The sequence below is a fragment of the Dendropsophus ebraccatus genome, chromosome 4 (assembly GCF_027789765.1).
Source record: "Dendropsophus ebraccatus isolate aDenEbr1 chromosome 4, aDenEbr1.pat, whole genome shotgun sequence".
NCBI classification, from domain to species: Eukaryota; Metazoa; Chordata; class Amphibia; order Anura; family Hylidae; genus Dendropsophus; species Dendropsophus ebraccatus.
In genome coordinates this window covers 8,908,660-8,931,300 of record NC_091457.1, presented here as the reverse complement: position 1 = coordinate 8,931,300, position 22,641 = coordinate 8,908,660, and the positions used below count along the sequence as shown (strand labels likewise).

General features: G+C 44.9%; 1 protein-coding gene across 4 annotated transcripts in view; it reads right to left on the bottom strand.

The window, feature by feature from the left end:
• Positions 1-16,038: 16,038 nt before the first annotated feature.
• Positions 16,039-22,641, bottom strand: part of NELL1 (neural EGFL like 1) — a 445,407-nt gene continuing 438,804 nt past the window's right edge. For 3 of the 4 annotated variants that reach the window (XM_069968052.1, XM_069968054.1, XM_069968053.1), the window contains 3 exons: positions 19,402-19,578; positions 18,830-19,051; positions 16,039-16,642 (listed from right to left, as the gene is read on the bottom strand). In XM_069968052.1, the coding sequence (XP_069824153.1) occupies positions 16,592-16,642; positions 18,830-19,051; positions 19,402-19,578 (450 nt within the window). In that variant the 3' untranslated portion in view covers positions 16,039-16,591. The remainder of the gene's footprint in view (positions 16,643-18,829; positions 19,052-19,401; positions 19,579-22,641) is intronic. The other variant, XM_069968055.1, reaches the window with a different exon arrangement.

The window sequence follows — 22,641 nt, the reverse complement described above, 5'->3', positions numbered from 1 at the left end:
GGGGATAGGTACAGGGGATAGTTAGCATTAGTATAGTCCAGGAGAAAAGTTATGAACAGGTATCTATCTCTCTATCTATCTATCTATCTATCTATCTATCTATCTATCTATCTCCTATCTATCTATCTATCTATCTATCTATCTATCTATCTATCTCCTATCTATCTATCTCCTATCTATCTATCTCCTATCTATCTGCTATCTATCTCCTATCTATCTATCTATCTATCTATCTATCTATCTCCTATCTATCTATCTATCTATGTATCTCCTATCTATCTCCTATCTATCTATCTATCTATCTCCTATCTATCTATCTATCTATCTATCTATCTATCTATCTATCTCCTATCTATCTATCTATCTATCTATCTATCTCCTATCTATCTATCTATCTATCTATCTCCTATCTATCTATCTGCTATCTATCTATCTATCTATCTCCTATCTCCTATCTATCTATCTATCTCCTATCTATCTATCTATCTATCTATCTATCTATCTCCTATCTATCCATCCATCCATCCATCTCCTATCTATCTTATATCTCTCTCCCTTTTTCCACTTAGAGGGGTGATTCTGAGGAAAAACAATAGTTTTTCGATCAGCTGCTATCACAAAGTTATACAAATTTGTAATTTACTTCTATTTACTTCTATTCTATTTCTATTTATTTCTAATCTCCAGTCATCCAGTACTTATCAGCTTCTGTATGTCCTGCAGGAAGTGGTGTATTCTCTCCAGTCTGACACCGTGCTCTCTGCTGCCACCTCTGTCCATGTCAGGAACTGTCCAGAGCAGCAGCAAATCCCCATAGAAAACCACTCCTGCTCTGGACAGTTTCTGACATGGACAGAGGTGGCAGCAGAGGGCCCTGTGTCAGACTGGAGAGAATACACTACTTCCTGCAGGACATACAGCAGCTGATAAGTACTGGAATACTGTAGATTTTTAAATGTAAGTAGATTTCAAATCTATTTAACTTTGACACTTTTTTTTCTCCTTCTGAGTACTCCTTAAACTTGGGCCATGATGGCGTTCCCTGTACAGTTGGGTGGCTGGGGCCAGTTATAGGGGTCAGTGTCCCCTCTGCCACATAATACAACATGATATTATACATATCACATGGTATACAGGGGCCGGTAACACAACTTGCTTTGGGGCCCAGGAGATTTAGTTTTATACTACTGACCGTCAATATCTGATCAATGGAGGTCGATCGCCACCAAGCAGCAAAATGAATTATTATTCCTGGTCTGTGATGGAAGCCAGAGCCATGGGGGAGGGCTTCTGCTGCAGCCAGCCGCCTTACAGTCAGATATAAGTCCGATCTCCGGTTAGTGAATAGTAGGGGGCAGTATATGGCTGATTGCTGGGGACGTAGATCACAGATTTATTTTCCTTTTTCTTCTTTTTTTCAGACGCCGTAAGATCGAAGGTAATGATATAACCGGAGGGATTGCCGGGATAGTTTACATTCTTCTTGAGTCTTTTCTACATTTAGTGTTTCTCTCTCTTTACTTAGTTCAGCTGTGACTTTTGCACCTTTTAAAGTGATGCGAAAATAAGCAAATAATGAAGTGAAATCTAATAATTCTGCAGCCTGTGAGCGGAATATGAAGGTGACTACCGACCTATCAATGTATTGATTCCTGTTGGCCGCTGACAGCTAATCCTACCGCTTTGGATTTTTTCCACTGTATTTTGTTATGACCTTTCCTGCACAAAATAACCTTCCTTTTTTTTTTTTTTTCCCGTTGTGCATAAATCACACACTCATTCCTGTGAAATCCATAGTATTTCCAGCCCTGGGCACGCTGATCGGCTTAATGCTGCACTTTACCCAAGGCCAAAATGAATCAAATGCCGACACATTTAGGCAGATAATCTGTTTGATTAAGACATTAAATGAGATCTGTCCCCGCGCGTCCTGATTAGTTTTGTCATTCGGAAACGTGGCGGTCAACGTTCATGTGATGCAGTCAGACCGGCTGCAACCGCAAGGCTTATTGCAGTTGTTTGCGCGTTTTCCCATTTCGTTCTATTGGACATTTATGCCTTTCATAGTTTTAGATTTACAAGGAGCATCTATCACCGCCAGAAGATAATCTCTTTTAATTTTTATAAAAATTGTAGTTTTCCTGCTGGCCACTAGATGTCAGCAAAATATGCTGTACTCATTTTACAGCCTGCTGTGAAACGAATAGTATAATGTGATTGTGATCCCAAACACTTGCCAGTAAAGTGCCACTTAGTCTGCCTAGAAGTGTGTACTCTGGCTGGCCTCTTAAAGGGGCAGGATTTGACAAATTAAAGGCGTGTTCCTGTCAAAATTTAATATGTGTGAAAACAATAGCTATACTTACCCAGCTCCATCAGGTCCCCCATCTTTTCTCCAATTCTTGCTTTCAATACCGATCACCAATTACCAGCCTGGTTGCAAGTCAGCTGCTGTCAATGGCTAGATACCGGGATTTCCCTTTCCGGATGGTTGATTCCTCTTTAAGTGGTTCAGGGTATAGAACGGTTATTTCCGCAGTTTTAGTTCTGTCGTGCTGGAAACAGTTGGCCGTCACTTGTGGGTGAATGAGATTAGCTATATCGGGCTTGTCTGTCCTTAGAAACAACTACGGTGCCTACTGTATGTACCCTATGGGCCGCTTTTTCATTGTACTGATCAGCAGGGGTCCTGGACTTTGGGCCACTTACCATTTTGAACAGATGACTATATATTTCAGATAGCAGCCTCTCCCGACACAAATTGTAGCTTAAATATGTTCTGAATGGGGTGAGGAAGAAGAGCTGGGAGGTCCCCAAACATGTTATTTCCAACCAGCTGATTGCCAGGGATGAAGAGAGTCAGGCACCTGTCCATCTCAGGTTTAACAGGTTATCCACATTAAATCGGCTAAACCCACCACTTTTGGTGGGATTAGCTAACGCCCAACAAAACTAATCCCACCAAAATTGGCTGGTTTGGCCAATTTAATGTGGATAACTTGAGACTGAAAGCTGCCCGATTCCCTGCACCCCTGACGATCAGCTGGTTGGAAATATCACGGTACTCAAGCAAGTGTTACAACCTCTTCGCTGTTTGGCCACCCTTGCAATCGCCATAATGTTACTAATAGCGGTGAATGGAACATTGCAAGTTTATATATTTTTTCTCCTTCTAGAAGATTGGCTCTTCCACCTCTTTGATGGTGCCACCAATTGGAGTCTGTTCTGAGGACTATAACCTTGGAATCCTCCAACAGCAGAGGTCATCCCTTCTTGTAGAGATAAAGTCAACGATCAAAGATTCCCTTGGATGTTGCCCTTTAGATTTCGCCAATCCAGGGTTCAACATTCGAGGGTCAGCATAACTGTCCACATTGGTTGAAGACCCCTGTAAGATCAAGTATAATGAAGCTTCAGAATGGTCATCTGTACTTGGTCATGAATCCTCCTGTTTTTTGGCTCTCCATAGTGTTCTCGAAAGTCTTCACCAAGCACCATAGATCAATGATGTCAAGACTTTCCTAGTCCTGAATCCAACTTCTCCATTCATGGTCACTGATGATACCCGAGACCGGTTTGTTTAGTGAAAGTTACAAAACTGAAGACGTAACATTCAGAAACTTGTATTTCACAACAAGACTTTAAAGGATTCCCGACCATTTCATGTTGCAAACTATAGAGCGGCGTTACCGATCTCAACAATCTGTTAATTGAAAGCCTATCTTCGGGCGCTCGACGCGTTTCCGTCTCTTAAGCAGCTCATCACTTCCACACACAATAAATAACGTTGCGGATTGTTTCAACAACAAAAGATAACGTTGTCTTCGGCAGATTGAGAATTCTCTCTTCCTCTTCTCTCGCGCCTTTATCTCTTTGCATTGAGAGAAAATGTTTCATTATTGATGTAAAGAAGCTTTTGCCGGCGTAATGATTAATTTTAATGTAAGCCTTTTTACGCATTGAATAATTGATGGATGCAACGATCGCTGTTTCATTAGGACAAACTCTGATTTTTGTGTTTTCTTTTTTTTTTTTTTTTGCTTTTTGTTGCTTTCTTTCTCATCAGCTGAGCTCCGATTACCCATAAAGAATCTGAAGGCTACAACACGCTGGGTCTACGGAGATCTTCAAATGTAGCCAAGCTGGATGGCATGTTTTTGGGAAGTAGAGGGTATATACTTTAATGGGGGCTCAGGGGTATATAGTACCAAGAATGGGCTCTATGCCATCCATTTGCAACACATCCCTCTGTAATTCTCTACGCAATTAGCACCAATACCCTGATGACATCACAAATATCCCTGATAGGTGGGATTACTTTTATGAGGAGTACGAAAGGGGAAGACCTGTAGCTTAAAGGGGTTGTCCAGCGCTATAAAGTGCCGTATAAGAGCTTTATTACACAGAGCGATAATCAGCCGAATCGGACGATTATCGCTCTGTGTAATAGAAACAATAAGCAGATAAAACGATTGTAGCTGGATCAGGCATTGCTATGTGTCAGCTGACGATTGCCAAAACACCTGATGCCTTACCTATCCTTGCTCCGGGTCTTCTCTTCTGTGCTCCACAGGTTACCATTCCCAGGGGCTGCAGGCGGCTCAGCCAATCACAGGATGGGACCACCGTGGCCTGTGATTGGCTGCTCAGACTCTGCAGCCGCTGGGAACGGGAAGCTGTGGAGCACAGGAGAGAAGACTGGGATCAGGCAGATGTAAGGTATCAAGGTGTTTGGGCTAGGGCTGTAACGATGTCCATGCAGCCCTTGCTGCCCAAATATCGGGCCATCTAAAAGTTGCAATAAACGAGCACCGATCTAGCCATTTACTAAAATGATCAGGCTGTAGTCAGCCCATATAAACAGACCTTAACCAGTTTAAGGAGAGTTCTTGGAAATGGCTTATAAGGGAAGGGTTGGGTCCAATTGGTTAGAGACACTTGGTTGCTAGTGACTAAAGGGTTTGGGAGAACCTGGTTAGGGGAGTTGGTGAGCATAGATGATAGCTGCAGGGTCACCTATCAACTACGTAGAAAGAGTAACTCGGCAAAGATGATGGCCATACCGTTAGAAGCCACCTGGCAAGACAGAATAATTTGAAAGGTTTGGAGGCTTAATACAGACGATTATGTGAGACAATTGAAGGCTAAAGTGTTTGAAGCCAGCTGGTTGGAGGCCCACTGGGTAGAACGTGTAGTTGAGAACATTTGACAGCAGAAGGGTTAGAGGCTACCTCCTTACGGAGAATTTCTGGAAAGAGTTGGTAGCTAAAGTGTTAGAAGCTAGATGGTTGGAGAGCATAGTGGAGAAGAGTTTGACGACTGAAGGGATGGAGGCTAACTAATAACAGACAATACATGGAAGGATTGGAGGCCAACTGGGTAGAATGAGCAGTTGGAATGATTGGCAGCCAACCAACCAATCCTCCTTTCACAGTACTCCATTAGCTGTATGCATTGGGAAACCTGATGTATGTCACAAATGTATCTATAGACCCGAATCACCCAATGAAGGCCGTAAAATGTCATTTTGGCGTTAATCTTGGTGGTTTCCATTATGTGCTGAGTGGAGTGACACAATACATAGCTATAGGGCAGAGATATCCAGCGGACATGACAAAAAACGTAGGGTGGAAATAGTAGTGGGAAGAGTTGACAGCTGAAGGGTTGGAGACTGGTTAAAGACAGCAGATTGGAACAATTGATGTCTGTAGGGTGGGTGGATAACTGGTTAAAGACCAATCAACGGCTGAAGAACAGTAGATGGAAGCCAACTGGTTATTAGACGAGAAACAGTAGATAGAAGCCAACTGGTTGCTAGACAAGAGACAGTAGATAGAAGCCGACTGGTTACTAGAGGAAAGTCCGTAGATGGAAGCCAACTGGTTATTAGACGAGAAACAGTAGATAGAAGCCAACTGGTTGCTAGACAAGAGACAGTAGATAGAAGCCAACTGGTTGCTAGACAAGAGACAGTAGATAGAAGCCGACTGGTTACTAGAGGAAAGTCCGTAGATGGAAGCCAACTGGTTACTCTACAAGAGACCGTAGATGGAAGCCAACTGGTTACTAGACGAGAGACTGTAGATAGAAGCCAACTGGTTACTATAAGAGAGACAGTAGATGGAAGGCAACTGGTTACTAGACGAGAGACAGTAGATGGGGAAGGAATGATCGCTGATGGGTTGGAGACCACCTGGATAGAGAGGCTAGATGGGCACAGGTAAGAATTGCTGAGCTCAGAATGGGGTAGTGTGATTATTTGTTAGTCTTAAATAATCAATGGTTGGTGGCCACCTGGTTGTGGTGAGTTGCTGGACATGGGTATCAGTAGATAGTTTGGCAGCTCCGTGGTTAAACTGGGTGTCTCATCCAGGTTAATTACCTTCTAGGAGAATCCTCGCCTGTTCTTTGTTCCCTGTGATCTCTCTTCTAGCTCTGGTGTCACTTGAGTAAAGACGAGGCGTAATGAAGTGCTGCCAGCTTTGTGACACATTGATCACTGGCTGAATGTAAGAGGCTGATGGATGACGCCGCTGAAAACTTTCTTTGTTCCAGGTGAATTTGACGAATGTGCATCTGAGTAATGTTAAGTGAAGACGTGTAGCGACTGCTCCAGATCAATGCTCATCGCATACTCCCATCTAGAAACGTCCCTCCCCCACATCTCCCCATTGATGGCGGGCAGGCCGGTGTCTCCCAGCATCGGAGGAGACACCAGGTAGCGGTAGAGTGAATATCATGGCTTTTAGGATTAGTTTTGTTAAAAAATCTAAACGGTCTCTTAGCTGTATGTGTCTAAATGTAGTAGACCGTTCACACAATTGTCACCCAGCTGTTCCATACCTCCGAATGACAAACCCACAAGGGAGCTGGAGATGTATTATTACAGAATATTACAGAACACAGTGTCTTAGGCCAGTGCACTCTAATCCACAGTCTCTTGGTTAGGCCGGTGCACTCTAATCCACAGTCTCTTGGTTAGGCTGGTGCACTCTAATCCAGTCTCTTGGTTAGGCCAGTGCACTCTAATCCACAGTCTCTTGGTTAGGCCGGTGCACTCTAATCCACAGTCTCTTGGTTAGGCTGGTGCACTCTAATCCAGTCTCTTGGTTAGGCCAGTGCACTCTAATCCAGTCTCTTATTTAGGCCGGTGCACTCTAATCCACAGTCTCTTGGTTAGGCCGGTGCAATCTAATCGACAGACTCTTGGTTAGGCCGGTGCACTCTAATCCACAGTCTCTTGTTTAGGCCGGTGCACTCCAGTCCACAGTCTCTTGGTTAGGCCAGACAGCTAGGATTGTAATGTCTAACAAGTTGTAGCAAGTGGCATTTTCTGTACCCCAGTCCGGCCCAATAGTGGTAGGTAGGCAGGTCACCAGTGGGTAGATAGTTCCTACCACCATTACGTACATGCCTTCAGTAGGTAGAAGCTCTCAGTAGGTACATAATCCCCCTCCCCTTATTAGTTAGAAGACCCCACAGTGTAGACATCCTCGGTATGTAGATACCACACCCAATTAGGTAGATAACCCAAATAGGTAGATAATCACCACAATTAGGTAAATGCCCTCAAATAACCCCACCAGTTAGGGTCGGTTCAGACTGAGGAATTCTCGCGGACAATGTCCGCGGAATTCCGTCAGCTGTCTGCCTGATGGAATCCCGTGGACATTGTCCACGAGAATTTCATAGTGTGAACCCGCCCTTAGGTAGATGCCCCCAGTAGGTAGATAACCCCCCCCCCCCTTTTTTTTGTTCTTTCTACTGGAGCTCTTTATTCCTACCAGTCTGTGTCCGAGCCGTCTGCAGATCTCGCCCTGTAATTTTTCCTGTTCCTTAGTGACCCTATGCGGGGGACGTCCTGCAGCCCGGTATGTTGTCGCCATCCTCGACCCAACAACCATTAATGAGTGATAATGTGAGTGATGCTGGCTGTTATCCGGGGTTGGCGCTGGCGGGCTCCGGCATACCAGGACGTTTGGCTGGCTCCGTGATTGAGGGTGGAGATGGCCGCGTCAGGTGTGAATGTGTTATGAACAGTCATTTTCCGAGTAATTCTGCTAGCAGCGGGGAGCAGTAAACCTTGGCCGACGTGGAGTCAGACTGGGAAAAAAAAAAACAGATTTCAAATTAAAAATTGATCCGCCGGGCGACCTCAGAACAATTGTTCCCATCGTCATCGCTAGGAAATGAGCAGTGAATCCGAGAAGGACCACATCTGAATAAGTGTAATAATAGCCGATGATGGTGTGTGCCGCAAACACCTGATAAATAAAAGATACTAATGGAAAGCTCCTTTAAGGACATGAATTCTGATTATCTCAGAGCTGCGAAGATTCCATATAGTATTTAGAGGTGAACTCCACCATCGTATAACGTGTGCCGCTCAACTCCATCCAGACTGTTATATACTTATATCCCTGTATATAGGAGCAGTATTATAGTAGTTATATTCCTGTATATAGGGAGCAGTATTATAGTAGTTATATACCTGTATATAGGGGGCAGTATTTAAGTAGTTATATTCCTGTATATAGGGGGCAGTATTATAGTAGTTATATTCCTGTATATAGGAGGCAGTATTATAGTAGTTATATTCCTGTATATAGGGGGCAGTATTATAGTAGTTATATTCCTGTATATAGGAGCAGTATTATAGTAGTTATATTCCTGTATATAGGAGCAGTATTATAGTAGTTATATTCTTGTATATAGGGGCAGTATTACATGTGGTAGTTGTCTTTTCCAAAATGAAAGGAAAGGAAGCTGTCCTTCCAAGGAAGGGCAGCTGGGGACTCGGGAGAATGGATCATATTCTCAATCATGTGGGTGGCCAGGTGCGTGTGCGTCACTTACCTGGGGAAGAGATGGCACCAGGCACCTATGGGAAAAACAACAGATGGGAGGGGCATTGTGATGGGCAATGTTAGGCTGGAGACCTATTGTCCTGGCATCATGTAGATGTAACTGTGACACCGACCACCTACCTAACCATGGTCCTCCCCTTCATGGCAGCGGGACCCCCTAATGGCTGCTGTCAGCAGGATAATGCCTGGGGGTCTCACTGCAGACCTTGATCAGCAATGAGGAATATGACAAAGAGATTGAGGTGGTGACTTTGTCTCCCAGTTTCCCAGCTCTTAATCTGTATATCATCAGTAAAGACCAATGTTGGTGTCAAAATGCCAATTACAGCCCGTGCCCATGTTCCCGCTGTCTTCTCCGTCTCGCTGCGGACACCCGGCCATGTGTTGTTGCAGACACATGTATTCTTGGCGTAAGAGAGTGGGAAAAAAAATGATTTTTACAAATTTACTTGGAAGTAAAGTAGCCGAGACAAGAACTCAAATGGGTTTAAATATGTGACAAGAAGAAAACTATTGATTTACTTGTTATATTATAAGTCAGCGGGGAGCGATAATGGACTGTACCACTGGCTGCAAAGTAAATAGTTATTTTTCCTCTCCGTAAATTGGTTGCCCTCATGGGATGTAGAACGTAGTATATTACAATCCTGGTGCTTGTTAAGGAGCAGGTGAAAATCTATATTTCAGAATTTGGTCTTATTAAATTGCTTAGATAATGCCCTATGGGGGTTCTGCAGTTAAGCGCTGAGGGGGCTCTTGGCTGCCGCCTGGATGTCGGAGATGTAGGTCCTGTAGGGTCATAAAGTTTTACCATAAGGCTCATACTATAGATTTAGAGGGCTCTTCTAGACCAGGGTTACGTCTGGTGGATGTGTGGTTATTCAGTGTCCATCTTACGTTATGTCGCACGGGAGGGGGGACCAGGTGCAATACATCCTGCATAACTTAAAGTGAATGTACCAGTTCAGGTAGTGACATTTATTATTTTATTTTTTTTTCAGTACCTGGTCAGCTCCGGCTCGGGAATCCCAGTGGTGCAGTTCACTTTTCAAAATGGTTCCGCCATTGGTGCCAGTTTTTCCATGTGCTCTGTCCCGTTCTATGCAGTGAAGGCGGACAGAAGCCCCCAGTGTAGTGATATCCCCTTACCTCAGTGACGCAGCCAGATAGGATCCTAATGGAGGCATATCGCTGAGGGGAGGATATCATCATTACATGTTGGGTCCGCCTCCACTGCATAGAGCGGGCTGGTACACATGAAGAAATCAGCACCGATCTCAGGAACTGGGTGGCACTTTAAAAATAGATCACTCCCCCAGGATTCTCATGCCGGCACCAACCAGGTTGTGAAAAAAATTTATTGAACTGGTACATTTGCTTTAATAAATAAATCACCACGTTGCTCTACAGCACAGTACCCTAATGTGAGGCTCTTTAGTAGGGATGGTCCGAACCGAGTTCGGTTCGGATTTGTACGAACCCGAACTCTCAGTAATGATTCCCGCTGTCTGCCCGCTCCGTGCAGCGGGCGGATCCAGCGGGAGGACCGCCTGGAAAACTGGGATACAGCCATAGCCATAGGCTGTATCCCAGTTTTCCAGGCGGTCCCCCCGCTGTATCCACCCGCTCCACGGAGCGGGCAGACAGCGGGAATCTGATGCCGAGCGTTCGGGTTCATACGAACCCGAACCTCGGAGGGTTCGGACCATCCCTACTCTTTAAAATTGCAAGTCTTATTGTAGTGTCCCACTACATGTTTTTTTTCTTCTTTCTTATACCTAGGTAAAAGTATTCAGTATCACAGTAACCTGCTGTACCTCACTCCAACCACTAGGTGTCACAGCTGCAGTCAACACAGGTTTAGCTACACACTCGTTTCCCTCTATAGTCTGCACTTCCTTGGGTTAGTCTAGTTCCGGACAGAGAAGAGAGCAGAGCTGTTCCAGAGTACTAGTTACCAAACCTTAATGCATTGCTAGACTAAACCCCCAGGATAGCTGGATACATGGGAGTCTCACCCCTTGCCTAGGCCATGGATTTACTTAGACATAGGGCCGTCAACCACCTAAAAAAAGGAGAGGACTATAAAGGCTGTAACTGCAGTAGAGCACAGTGCAAGTTGGCTGCTCTCTACTGACTTACGTTCAGCTGAGTAGGAAAGACACTACTAGACAGCTCTACCCAGTGACAGGAGACCTGGGACTTGTACTACCCCATTAGGACAGAAACCCAGGCGGTTATATATGCAAAGAACATATATATACGTAAGTAGGAGAATTACTACAGAACACTATAGAGACACTTCACCACATCCCAGCAAAGTACTTACTGAATTAGGCAAGGGGCCCTCCTATCCGGTCCCTGACACCTTCCATAGTTTATTCTTCTATCAATTCACCTATTTGCCTTTTCCTATTGCTCCAGTTGATTTTGCAGTACCTAAGCACTGTTACTGTTATTATTGCACCTTCTATAAGTAAAGTTTGGACTTTGTTTAAAGTGGGACTCTGTCATCTATACTGCCGCACCTGCACTGTGCATCTCACCTCTGTCCTAACCAAGGTCCGGTTGCCGTGTGTCAGGGGGTTGGTGTTACCACTCCTGGCCACTGTAACAAGTAGCCACCAAAACACCAGAGCCCACCAGCAGGTTCAATACCAGTACCAGCAAACCGGGCCACGGCACCATAATGTTCAGGTGTATGATGGGAATTGTAGTTTTGCAAGAGCTGGAATCTGCAGCTCTCAGGGAATGCTGGGAATTTTACCTTTACAACAGCTGGAGATCCTGTGACTGTTTCAGCATGCTAGGGGTTGTTGTTTTTACAGGTCATGATAAAATATTTACATTTTGCCAATATATGGGGTGCCTGTGACTGTCAGGGCATGCTGGGAGCTGTAGTTCTGTAACATCTGGGCAGCCTGTGGCTGTGTGGGCATGCTGGAGGTTGTTTTTCTGCAACAGCTGGAGAGCCAAAGGCTGTCAGGGCATGATGGGATTTCTAGTTTTGCAGCATATGAGGAGCCGTAGGTTGGGTAAAAGGGATACTCCAGTGAAGAAAATTTTCCTTTGAACCAACTAGTATCAGAAAGTAATATAGATTTGTAATTTACATCTATTTGAAAATCTCCAGTCTTCCAGTACTTATCAGCTGCTGTATGTCGTGCAGGAAGTGGTGTATTCTCTCCAGTCTGACACAGTGCTCTCTGCTGCCACCTCTGTCCATGTCAGGAACTGTCCAGAGCAGCAGCAAATCCCCATAGAAAACCTCTCCTGCTCTGGACAGTTCCTGACATGGACAGAGGTGGCAGCAGAGAGCAGAAGCTGGTTTTGGATCCCAGACTCTAAGTTATTACATTCTATCCCTATAACTTTGCAACTTTCCTTCTCTGCTTAGGTGGCGGCATTAATTACATGATTTATGGCGGTAGATATACAGCTCCATAGCGCCAGCCGGCCTTAGAATTACCGCTCGGAGCAGATTGACTTTCATGTTGACCTAAGACGCTTGGGTTAAACGGGGATGAACCTAATAGGATTGTTTCTCTCCCGGAGCCTTTGGCTTTGTCCCATTGTTCATTAAGCAGCTCGGTGACTTCTGGGCGTTGCGGCCTCCCGTCCTTAAAGCTCCTGTAATTGTAAGTGTAAAACAAACGTCTTTTGTTACAGAAATAATACAGGAAAATGACAGAAGAGGCGCGGCGCTGCGACTCTCTTTTTTCTCTTCTAAAGCCAAAGTTGTTTAATCGACTGTTTGACATTAGTCATTGTAATAGGTCAGAATGAATGAGCTGAATAGATATGTCATTGAATGTCACCTCCAAATGTAGGTATGGATGTGCGGTAATAGGAAGGATCCTCTGGAATAACCTGGATTTCTGCATTGGTTACTAATAGTAGGGGAGTCAAATGCACAGTGTTTAGGATCGCGCGACCCCAAAACTTACTGTAAGTTCACTCCTCTCTAGTTACAATTATACACAAATACAATGTAACTAAAGTAATGACACAGAAGGTAACGGCCACGGTGCAGGGGGGAAGAAGGTAACGGCCACGGTGCAGGGGGGAAGAAGGTAACGGCCACGGTGCAGGGGGGAAGAAGGTAACGGCCACGGTGCAGGGGGGAAGAAGGTAACGGCCACGGTGCAGGGGGGAAGAAGGTAACGGCCACGGTGCAGGGGGGAAGAAGGTAACGGCCACGGTGCAGGGGGGAAGAAGGTAACGGCCACGGTGCAGGGGGGAAGAAGGTAACGGCCACGGTGCAGGGGGGAAGAAGGTAACGGCCACGGTGCAGGGGGGAAGAAGGTAACGGCCACGGTGCAGGGGGGAAGAAGGTAACGGCCACGGTGCAGGGGGGAAGAAGGTAACGGCCACGGTGCAGGGGGGAAGAAGGTAACGGCCACGGTGCAGGGGGGAAGAAGGTAACGGCCACGGTGCAGGGGGGAAGAAGGTAACGGCCACGGTGCAGGGGGGAAGAAGGTAACGGCCACGGTGCAGGGGGGAAGAAGGTAACGGCCACGGTGCAGGGGGGAAGAAGGTAACGCCCACGGTGCAGGGGGGAAGAAGGTAACGCCCACGGTGCAGGGGGGAAGAAGGTAACGGCCACGGTGCAGGGGGGAAGAAGGTAACGGCCAAGGTGCAGGGGGGAAGAAGGTAACGGCCACGGTGCAGGGGGGAAGAAGGTAACGGCCACGGTGCAGGGGGGAAGAAGGTAACGGCCACGGTGCAGGGGGGAAGAAGGTAACGGCCACGGTGCAGGGGGGAAGAAGGTAAGTGGTGCAAACACAGTGCCGGGAGAAACGACACAAGTAAATGTAACATCCTGTAGATCTCTCCTTTAGTAACAGTCACATCCTGTAGATCTCTCCTTTAGTAACAGTCACATCCTGTAGATCTCTCCTTTAGTAACAGTCACATCCTGTAGATCTCTCCTTTAGTAACAGTCACATCCTGTAGATCTCTCCTTTAGTAACAGTCACATCCTGTAGATCTCTCCTTTAGTAACAGTCACATCCTGTAGATCTCTCCTTTAGTAACAGTCACCTCCTGCAAATGTATCCGGTGTGGTCAATAAAAGACACACATAGTACAATGGTGTATGGTGTAGTTATATTGATCACAACTAAGAGACGGTCACAATCACATCATGTATTTAGTCATCTGGTAAATGGCTTACTCCTGCTTGCAGCTATAGCAGAGCTGAGTTTGCAATTTGGTATCGGATTATGGTTCTAAAAAAAAGATCTTGCTGACTCACAGAAAGTGTCAGTGTACCTGCTCTTCACTACTTCGATGTCTGCCCCTAGGCTACTTTTCAGTTTTACTCTATTAGGACACAGTTATGATGAGCGGCTTTAGCTCAGCTGCATTGTATGCAGGCTGCCCCTCTGCCATGTTTTACACAACAGCGCTGCTTGTTCTGATTGTATTTTATTGGTTTAGAAGCGTGGACATTGGGGCAGTCTGTGCCTGTCTGTGCTCCCCTAGTGTCCTCGGCAGCTGCCAAAAGCCCGCTCAGCCAATCACTGACTGAGATGGGACAGCTGAGCAGGCAGTCACTCCCAAGAGGAAAGTGACAGCCCACTCAGACCGGAAAGAGCCACGGCCAGTGATCGACTGTCAGTGGCTGGAGGCGGCTACAATCAGCAGAGGACACCGGGGGAGTGCAGACAGGTGAGTATACCCGTTTGTTTTGTTTGTGTATTAAACTTAGCGGCCACCATCTTTACAAACTTGTTCCTAACTTTGCCAAAAGTTTGGTTTGGTACCAAAGTAAACTTTTTGCAAAGTTTGGAACGAATCTTAGTTTGTAAGATTCAGTTTGCTCATCTCTAATGTCCAGTCCCATTTAGTGTTCTGTATAATGCTTAAATAATATCTCTTATCACTGACCACTCATACCCCTGCTGATCCCCAGATCACTGTAACATTAAAGTCTACGTCCATTTCTGGACATTGCTGATTGTTGCAACTTTTTGAAAGCCCACAGAGGGTGAAGCAGTGGCCCACTCTGTTCATTCGGTGCTCTAATGTTATGGAATTCTGGGAATCGGGGGTCAGAGCAGTGAATGACCCATTAACGTGACCATGGGGTAAAGGTCTGTTAGCTATTGCCCCTAAAATATGTAGAACTAGACTAAACAGGAGATAACCTAATGAGTTGAAGGTTTTAAAGAAGGGACTTAGAATCTGACAGCCATCGTAGACGGCCATTGCCAGAAATAACTTGAATCTTGGTCATTTAACCACCTAGATGCCACAGTCAATAGAATGATTAAGCCCCACCCCCCGATTGTAGCCTTTATTGCCATACACAAATCCTTGATCGCCTCACTGAATTCCTGACACTTGTTTCTTGAAAGTTTGAAGAATCTACAGTAAGAGACACCTCCTCTTCCTCTCCCCACAAGACAGCACACTGTTTTTATTTTTTTAATTTTTTTTTTTAAGTTTATTACGTTCTTTATTCAATTCCTGTGTGGTGTTCGTGTAAACTTTTATGTAAAATATATTTTACATGTACAAGATGACTTCAGAACGTTCATGGTGAAATTCTTTAGAAACCGCATTACCGCCTGGTTTTCTTCAAAAAGAAAAACACAAAAAAAAATTCATCACATTATAACAGGACTGCCCCTTGCCACCATTTGTTTTTGCAATATTTGAAAAGTGAAAAGGTTACAAAGCGGTCAAAATAATTTTTGGGATTAAAAAAAAAAATTTCCATCCTAATAATCCAGGCAGTGATATTGTTTGTAAAGATTTTTCTCCATTCCCTATAGATCTATTGTAATTCTATCATCTGTGGTTTTCTGTCATTCGGAAAATAATCGCTATGTGAAAATATTTTTGTATAGTTCGGTATTTTTGTTTCCATAATTATCCAACAAAGCGGCGCGTTGTGCGTTACTTCTCCATGTCCTTCCTTTAGATGCCGGGGGACCTCGGCATAGTCTTTCAGTGTGACGAGAGCATCACTGGGATCACATGATCGTAGGGTCCAAAGAGATACATTTTTTGGGGTTGGTTTGTTCCTACTGGTAGGGCGGAGTCAGGGCCAGTGGTCCATATCTAAAGCCATAAGTCTATTTCATTGAGAGAAAGGAAGGAGAACTGATCATCTTGTGACAGAAGTCCAGCTTGGAGATCATATTCCTCTAAGTAGCTTGTAAAGTTTTTTTATTTTATTTTTACATTTTTCGAGACACTGGGTGACGTAATAAGCTATTAAATAAAGAAGCTATGCCATTAGACTGCACATATATACAGATTTCCATAAATACACCAGGCAGGGACCTCAAAAAAAATCCGTGACATTCGTGAAGGTGAGATCTTCCGCCAGTCATGGTGGTTGTCGATGGTGGAAGTAGAAGAAGAAGAAAAAGACACCAAATTTTACAAGAAACCAATTGAAAGGTGTTTTCTGATGGGACAAGTAAAAAGTTTTGAGACTCACAACATTGAGATCATTAACTGCTGGAGTTTTTGAGCTTTGAGAATCCTTGTGACGACAGTAACCTGGGGCCGCCCCGGGCGAGGGCAGTATGAATGAGAATTCTGCAAGCGACTGCCAAATATCTTCCTCATGGTGGAGACTTTGGTAATTTGTCCGTTGTATAAAACATTGAGTCATCGTACATCACGTATTGATGGGAACTGCATCCTGTCATTTTTTTTTTTTTTCTATTTTCTTTCTCTCGTACGAGAGTCCCGTGTTTAGAACCTTAGTTATTGTGAAGACATTCTAGATCCACTGAGCAGCAGACGCTTCCATTCTGTGGAGAGAGAAAGAAACATTAACAATTTAAGGAGATCGCAAAAATACACTCACCCCTCTCTATTTCCTTATTGATAGGACCGACCCTCTGCAATACAGAAACTATCGGTGGTCATTTTACTGGAGTTGCACACAGTACAGTACTTGCTAATACTCCTGAAGTCTGTTGACACAATCTGGCAAAGTAAGCTACAAAAGAGAGTGGCTGAAGTGCTCATCTAAAGGGCATTCTAAGGCAGTTCAGGCTCCTCGTGGGTGGGGCTTAAATGTTTCAATTTCAGCTTTTAAGATTTGTTTATTCAACCATTGACAAATTTCCTTCTCATGAAAACCACTTTTTGTTCTGGTAAAAAAAAAAAATCATAGTCTGCTTGGTCCATCACCTTCTTGGCACCAAGCCACTCCCCTTCTTCAATTTTGAGAAAGACGTAGGATTAGAGATGAGTGAACCAGGTTTGGGTTCGAGTCCATCCGAACCCGAACGTTCGGCATTTGATTAGCTGGGGCTGCAGAACTTGGATAATGCTCTAACGTTGTCTGGAAAACATGGATACAGCCAATGACTATATCCATGTTTTACATATAGCCTTAGGGCTTTATCCAGCTTTAGCAGCCACCGCTAATCAAATGCCGAAGGTTCGGGTCGACTCGAGCATGCTCCAGGTTCGCTCATCTCTACGTAGGATGTGTCTAATGCAAGTTACATAGAGGACATGCAAACTGGCATTCCTACAACAGGAAGGAAACTGTCTCCATAGTGCCACCTACTGGCCGTAACTCTAGTTTTCTTTCTTCTCTAAGAGAGCTCATTTGCATACTTTTTTCCCATGGAGCATTGCCTGTTAGTCTTTTCAATGAGAAGCAGTATTCCCCAGAGCCAGGTACATTTTAAGCATCACAGTAGCGTTTTTGCATAAAACATGGTAAAATGTGCTTAAGACACATCATAAAATTAGAGCCTCTATTTTGTTGGTGCGATTAACGTGACTCTCCCCGTTCTCCTCGCTCTGACATTTGCATTGAATGAAGAATTAATGCCTTTTTCATTCTCGCCGAGTCTCATCTGCCCCCAGAAAGAGAAAAAATCTCAACATGACACAAAAACGTCTGAGACTTGAAAGTGGCGGTCCCGGCAGACGTAAACGGGGAGCAGCGGGGAGGCAGAGCGCAGACACCCGAGAGGAAGCCGCTGATCTCAGCCAGTACAGTGAATCACACATCTTACAGCATTTTATATAACAGGCCTTTACCCGCCTCCTACTGAAGCCGAATTCTCTCAAAATGATTAAATGGAGATGAACCTCTCGTACCGGGGACGGAAAAGCTTAGGTTGCAGAATTTCAACTAATGTGATAGTAGGGAAGCCTTCTCCGGTGTTCCGTCAATGCCCCGCACAGCTATGGACTATGAGGTCTGGCAAATCTCTGTTATATCTGCATGTGGGTGATTTAGAACCATTTTATACACTGAGCTACCTCGTTCAAGCTTAAGTACTATCGGAAGACTTGACGAAGCTCGATATTCAAGCATTTTCTGCAGGACATACAGCAGCTGATGAGTACTAGAAGGCTGGAGATTTTTAAATAGAAGTAAATTACAAATTTATAAAAGTTTCTGACACCAGTCAGTTCAAAAGTGGGGGGAAAAAAATTGAGGCTGTGCTGAGCTGCAGCATGCACGCCCACTCCCTCCCCCACCTTCGTCCGCGTGACTGATGTGGAGGGCTCAGTGGCATACACTGAAACACGCACTCAGCTGTGAGAAACATGACATCTTTACAGGTTTTCAGTCTCTGCTGGGTGAACATAAATGATCCTACTCCCCAACAGCGGGAGAGATTGTGGAAATAGAGAAGATTAAAACACAAAATATGATTGAAACTTTGCAGATTGTTTCATTATAAAATGAACAAAGATTTTTACAATGCTGCTTTACTGATTCAAGGCATCTAAAGCGTTAAAAGAAATTATTAAAAAAAAATCCTACTGTGTTGTTTGAACAGTTCCTATGCAGAGCTCTGTCTCCTTGGTAACAGACTACAAGCGCACCCTGCGTAGTCAGATCCTGATGTTGTGTTACTCTTATCTACATCAAAGGAAAAGGACTCTGCTTCAGGATCCGACTACACAGGGTGTGTTTGTAGTCTGTAACCATGGAAAATTTAGCTAACTTTTTTTTTTTTTACCTTGCATTTGCAAGTTGTACACGGAGATCCAGACATTGTCCATACGGAGCCGCTGAGCCGGGTGATCCCATGGTCTTCACAGGTCTTCTTGATGTCATAGGTGATGTTATCTGCTAAGCAGGGGTCGTCCACACAGTGTGGGCAGCACTCGCCCTCTGACATGGCCGTGTACTCACAGCTCAGAGACGGACAGCTCAGGGGCCAGCAGTCCACCTCTCCGGCCTGCAGAGATAGACATGTCAAACTTTTTGTAACTTTTTAGAATATAATCACTTTGTTCTTGGTGGTTTAACAGTTAAACGCTGATCTCCCTCATTTATAACCTACTGATTATTCACTCTATTTATTATGTTTCTCCTCTAAACACAGCAGTGTCGCCATTCAAGGGAAAACTTAAAGGGAATCTGTATCATCCAGCCCGCCCCCAAGCCTCCAATCTGAAGTTCTTCTCAATCTATGTTTGATCCAGGGCTTGCTGACGGGGTGGTGTCAGTGCCCTGACCCACCAAAGATGAGGATCTAGTAGGAGGCTTACTATATTACATTGCTCCATACAGGGTGCACCATCTTACCAGGCAGCGACATTCCTGGCAGCTGTAGGTCCACTTATCTCCACTGTGGTAGAGTTTGCGGCCATTTTGATTCAGACACTGACTGGTGACCCTGGTGTCGCACTCGGGGCAGCAGAACAGGTCGACGCTCGGGTTCTGGCAGTCGCATGCCGTCCTTCTGCAGAAGATTTTTCCATCCTGTTAGGAAAAGATGAAAGAGATGTTACTTACATGGAACAAGTGACCGCCCCCGAGGGGACTCTTAGTAACCCTTCCCCTGTGATGTCCTTGTGCACCTGTGGTGTCCCACCACGGGTGTTGCTATTGGTTACACCCTTTGCAAAAGTCTGTACTCGTGTGTAAGTGGTAATGTAGCAGTACCAAAGTTTTACCACTAGATGTCGTTATCGCAAGTATGTATGCCTAGATATTGCAGGGCTGTAGAAGTTAAAGAGTTATTGTTTTGTTTGTGTGTCACATGGATCTGTACACCAATGAGAGTTCTTTCTCCTTCTTTCCTATCACCTTTCCCTTTGCATCTTTCAAATGCACTCCTCACCCACTTACAGCACACCTTACATGCGCTGTAGGAAGGAAGTCACATGGGTAGAGAAAGTGTAGGGACTTTGCCTTTAATCTCTGTAGAGGTAGGACGCTCCCCACAGTTTCTCTTCAAGTAACCATATTCCACACTATGCATTGTTGAGAGAGGACTAGTGAGGACAAGTCAGGGATTATCTCAACCCACGCCGACAATCAGAAGGAACACAGTGCAGAACAGTATCTTTAAAGAGTAAGGAACTGATCCGGATAGAGCAAAGTTTATAGAAACCTATGCACTCTATCTCGCAGCGCAGGTGTAAGCAGGAAACCCTCAGCATGCCGCTCATTCAGGTAACAAGGTCTGGGACTTGTGTCACCCTCTAGGACGGGTCATCCGACACTGGTGAGCAATATGTGGTGCAAAGACCAAAGAGTCAAAACACAGGCACAAGTATTCTCTCTACTTTAAAGTATTTTACTTCTTCTACCTCTGAAGTTCCGGCAGAGCACAGTACTACTTGGGTTTGGACTCTCTCGACATCCTCCTTTCTACTTTTCTGAACTTTCTACCTCAGAATGGCTGTATCTTCTGCTCCACTCCCAGTACAGATTTAGCCTATCAAGTATAAAGTACCATATCAAGGCAAAGCTGTATTACCTGCTTCCTACATCAAGTAAACAGATTTTATTTATTATATTGGGACTCTGTGGTTCTTCACTAAGCACCTACACAGTGAATACACCTTCTTTGGGTTATCTCCTCTTTCTGTGGGGAGACAGCTCCCTGCGGTGCGGTCCGTGGCCCCGTTCTTACAAGAAAGAATAACATAGACACACAGAATTACAATCAGTTCAGAGCACAGAGGGGGCCCCCGATGAGTCATGGGCCCCCGGGCAGCTGCCTACCCTGCCCAATGGGAAATATGGCTATGCTCTTGGGTGGGTCCTGTGTCGATGATGTCATCCTTCATCGGCCATTGTGTACAGTGGTCTCACCCTCTTTTAATGCAGCAATACAACTGCAAACTGAGATGAATATATGATGATGATCAGCAGCAGAGTAGTCTCCTGCGCTGATCCACAGAATCAGCGGCTCAGGCTCCATGTGCCTTTCTCCAGGATTGATAAGCCGCCGCCACCGCCTCCTTCTGCCTTTTGAGGTTCGGTGTTTGACAAATCTCTGATAATCCGCTCCCCATTCAATCAATGACATTATTCTCTGTTAACGCTTTGAAGTCGCCCCCCCCCCCCCTCCTCAAACCCAACGTAAAATTTCTCTCTATTATCCGCGGGAAAAAAGGAAAAAATTGTATAGTTGGAATAAGCTGCGGGGCAAATCGAGAGTGAACCAATTTCACATCTCATCAATTATGTGAATGAAATCTTTAAGTAGCTGCAGCTTCTCGGAGCTGTCACAGCCATACTTAGCCACACACTGTCTCTGGAATAAGAGGCGAGGAAATAATTTCCCCTCCGCCCGGGCAGCGCAGGTGGCCCCGGATCAATTTACAGAAAGGAACACTTCATTAGAAGCCTGGCAGACAGCTGTCACCGGCCCCGCCAACGCCACAGCGCCTCCGAAATATTACTCCTTATGCCCCAGATTCCCAGATGAAGGACGTCAATATCGCGAGAATCGGGTGCGTCTGCCATTGAGGCTAAGATTTATAGGCCGGCGGGCCAGGAACAGGTCACAACAGCTTTACCGTGACCCTTTGGCACTAAAAACTTTAAAGGGATAGTTCACCATTTTTTTTTCTTTTAAATCAACTGGTGCCAGAGATTTGTAATTTACTTCTGTTAAAAAATCTCCAGTCTTCCAGCACTCATCAGCTGCTGTATGCCCTGCAGAAAGTTGTGTATTCTTTCCAGTGTCCATGCTCTCTGCTGCCACCTCTGTCCAGAGCAGTAGCAAATCCCCATAGAAAACCTCTCCTACTTCGGACAGTTCCTGACATGGACAGAGTTGGCAGCAGAGAGCATTATGTCAGACTGGAAGGAATGCACCAATTCCTGCAGGACATACAGCAGCTGATAAGTATGGGAAGGTTTTTAAATATTCAAATTTACAAATCTGTGTAATTATCTGAAACCATTTGATTTGAAAGAAAAAAAAATCTTCAGAATACCCCTATAAAAAAGAGGTATTCTCACTTCAGCAAAATATCCCTGAGAACACCGAGCCGAGCAGTGGTCCCTATGTCTATATAGTTATGCTGCATATATTACACTTCACCCGAAAAATCTTTACAACTTGTATAATAAAGGACTCCAGAATCACCAAGATCCCCAACGTGCATTTCTCCTGTTTGCTTCTTCAGGGGGTGTCTTTTGGATGAAAGCAACCATAGTTTCATAGCTCTCCCTGTCATTGCCATCATGGGATGCTACATATGTTTCTACATGGATCCTCAGGAATGTGTTTCATTGTGACCATCATGAGACCTTCAATGTGCATTTCTCCTGTTTGCTTCTTCAGGGGGTGTCTTTTGGATGAAAGCGACCATAGTTTCATAGCTCTCCCTGTGATTGCCATCATGGGATGCTACATATGTTTCTACATGGATCCTCAGTAATGTTTTTCATGGTGACCATCACAAGACCCCCCCCCCCCCCCTCCAATGTGCATTTCTCCTATTTAATCTAGTATCAATCAGTGTGAATCAATTCTTTTCCCTTAAAGGAACTGTCCACTTTTCTGTCATCCATTCATTGGTC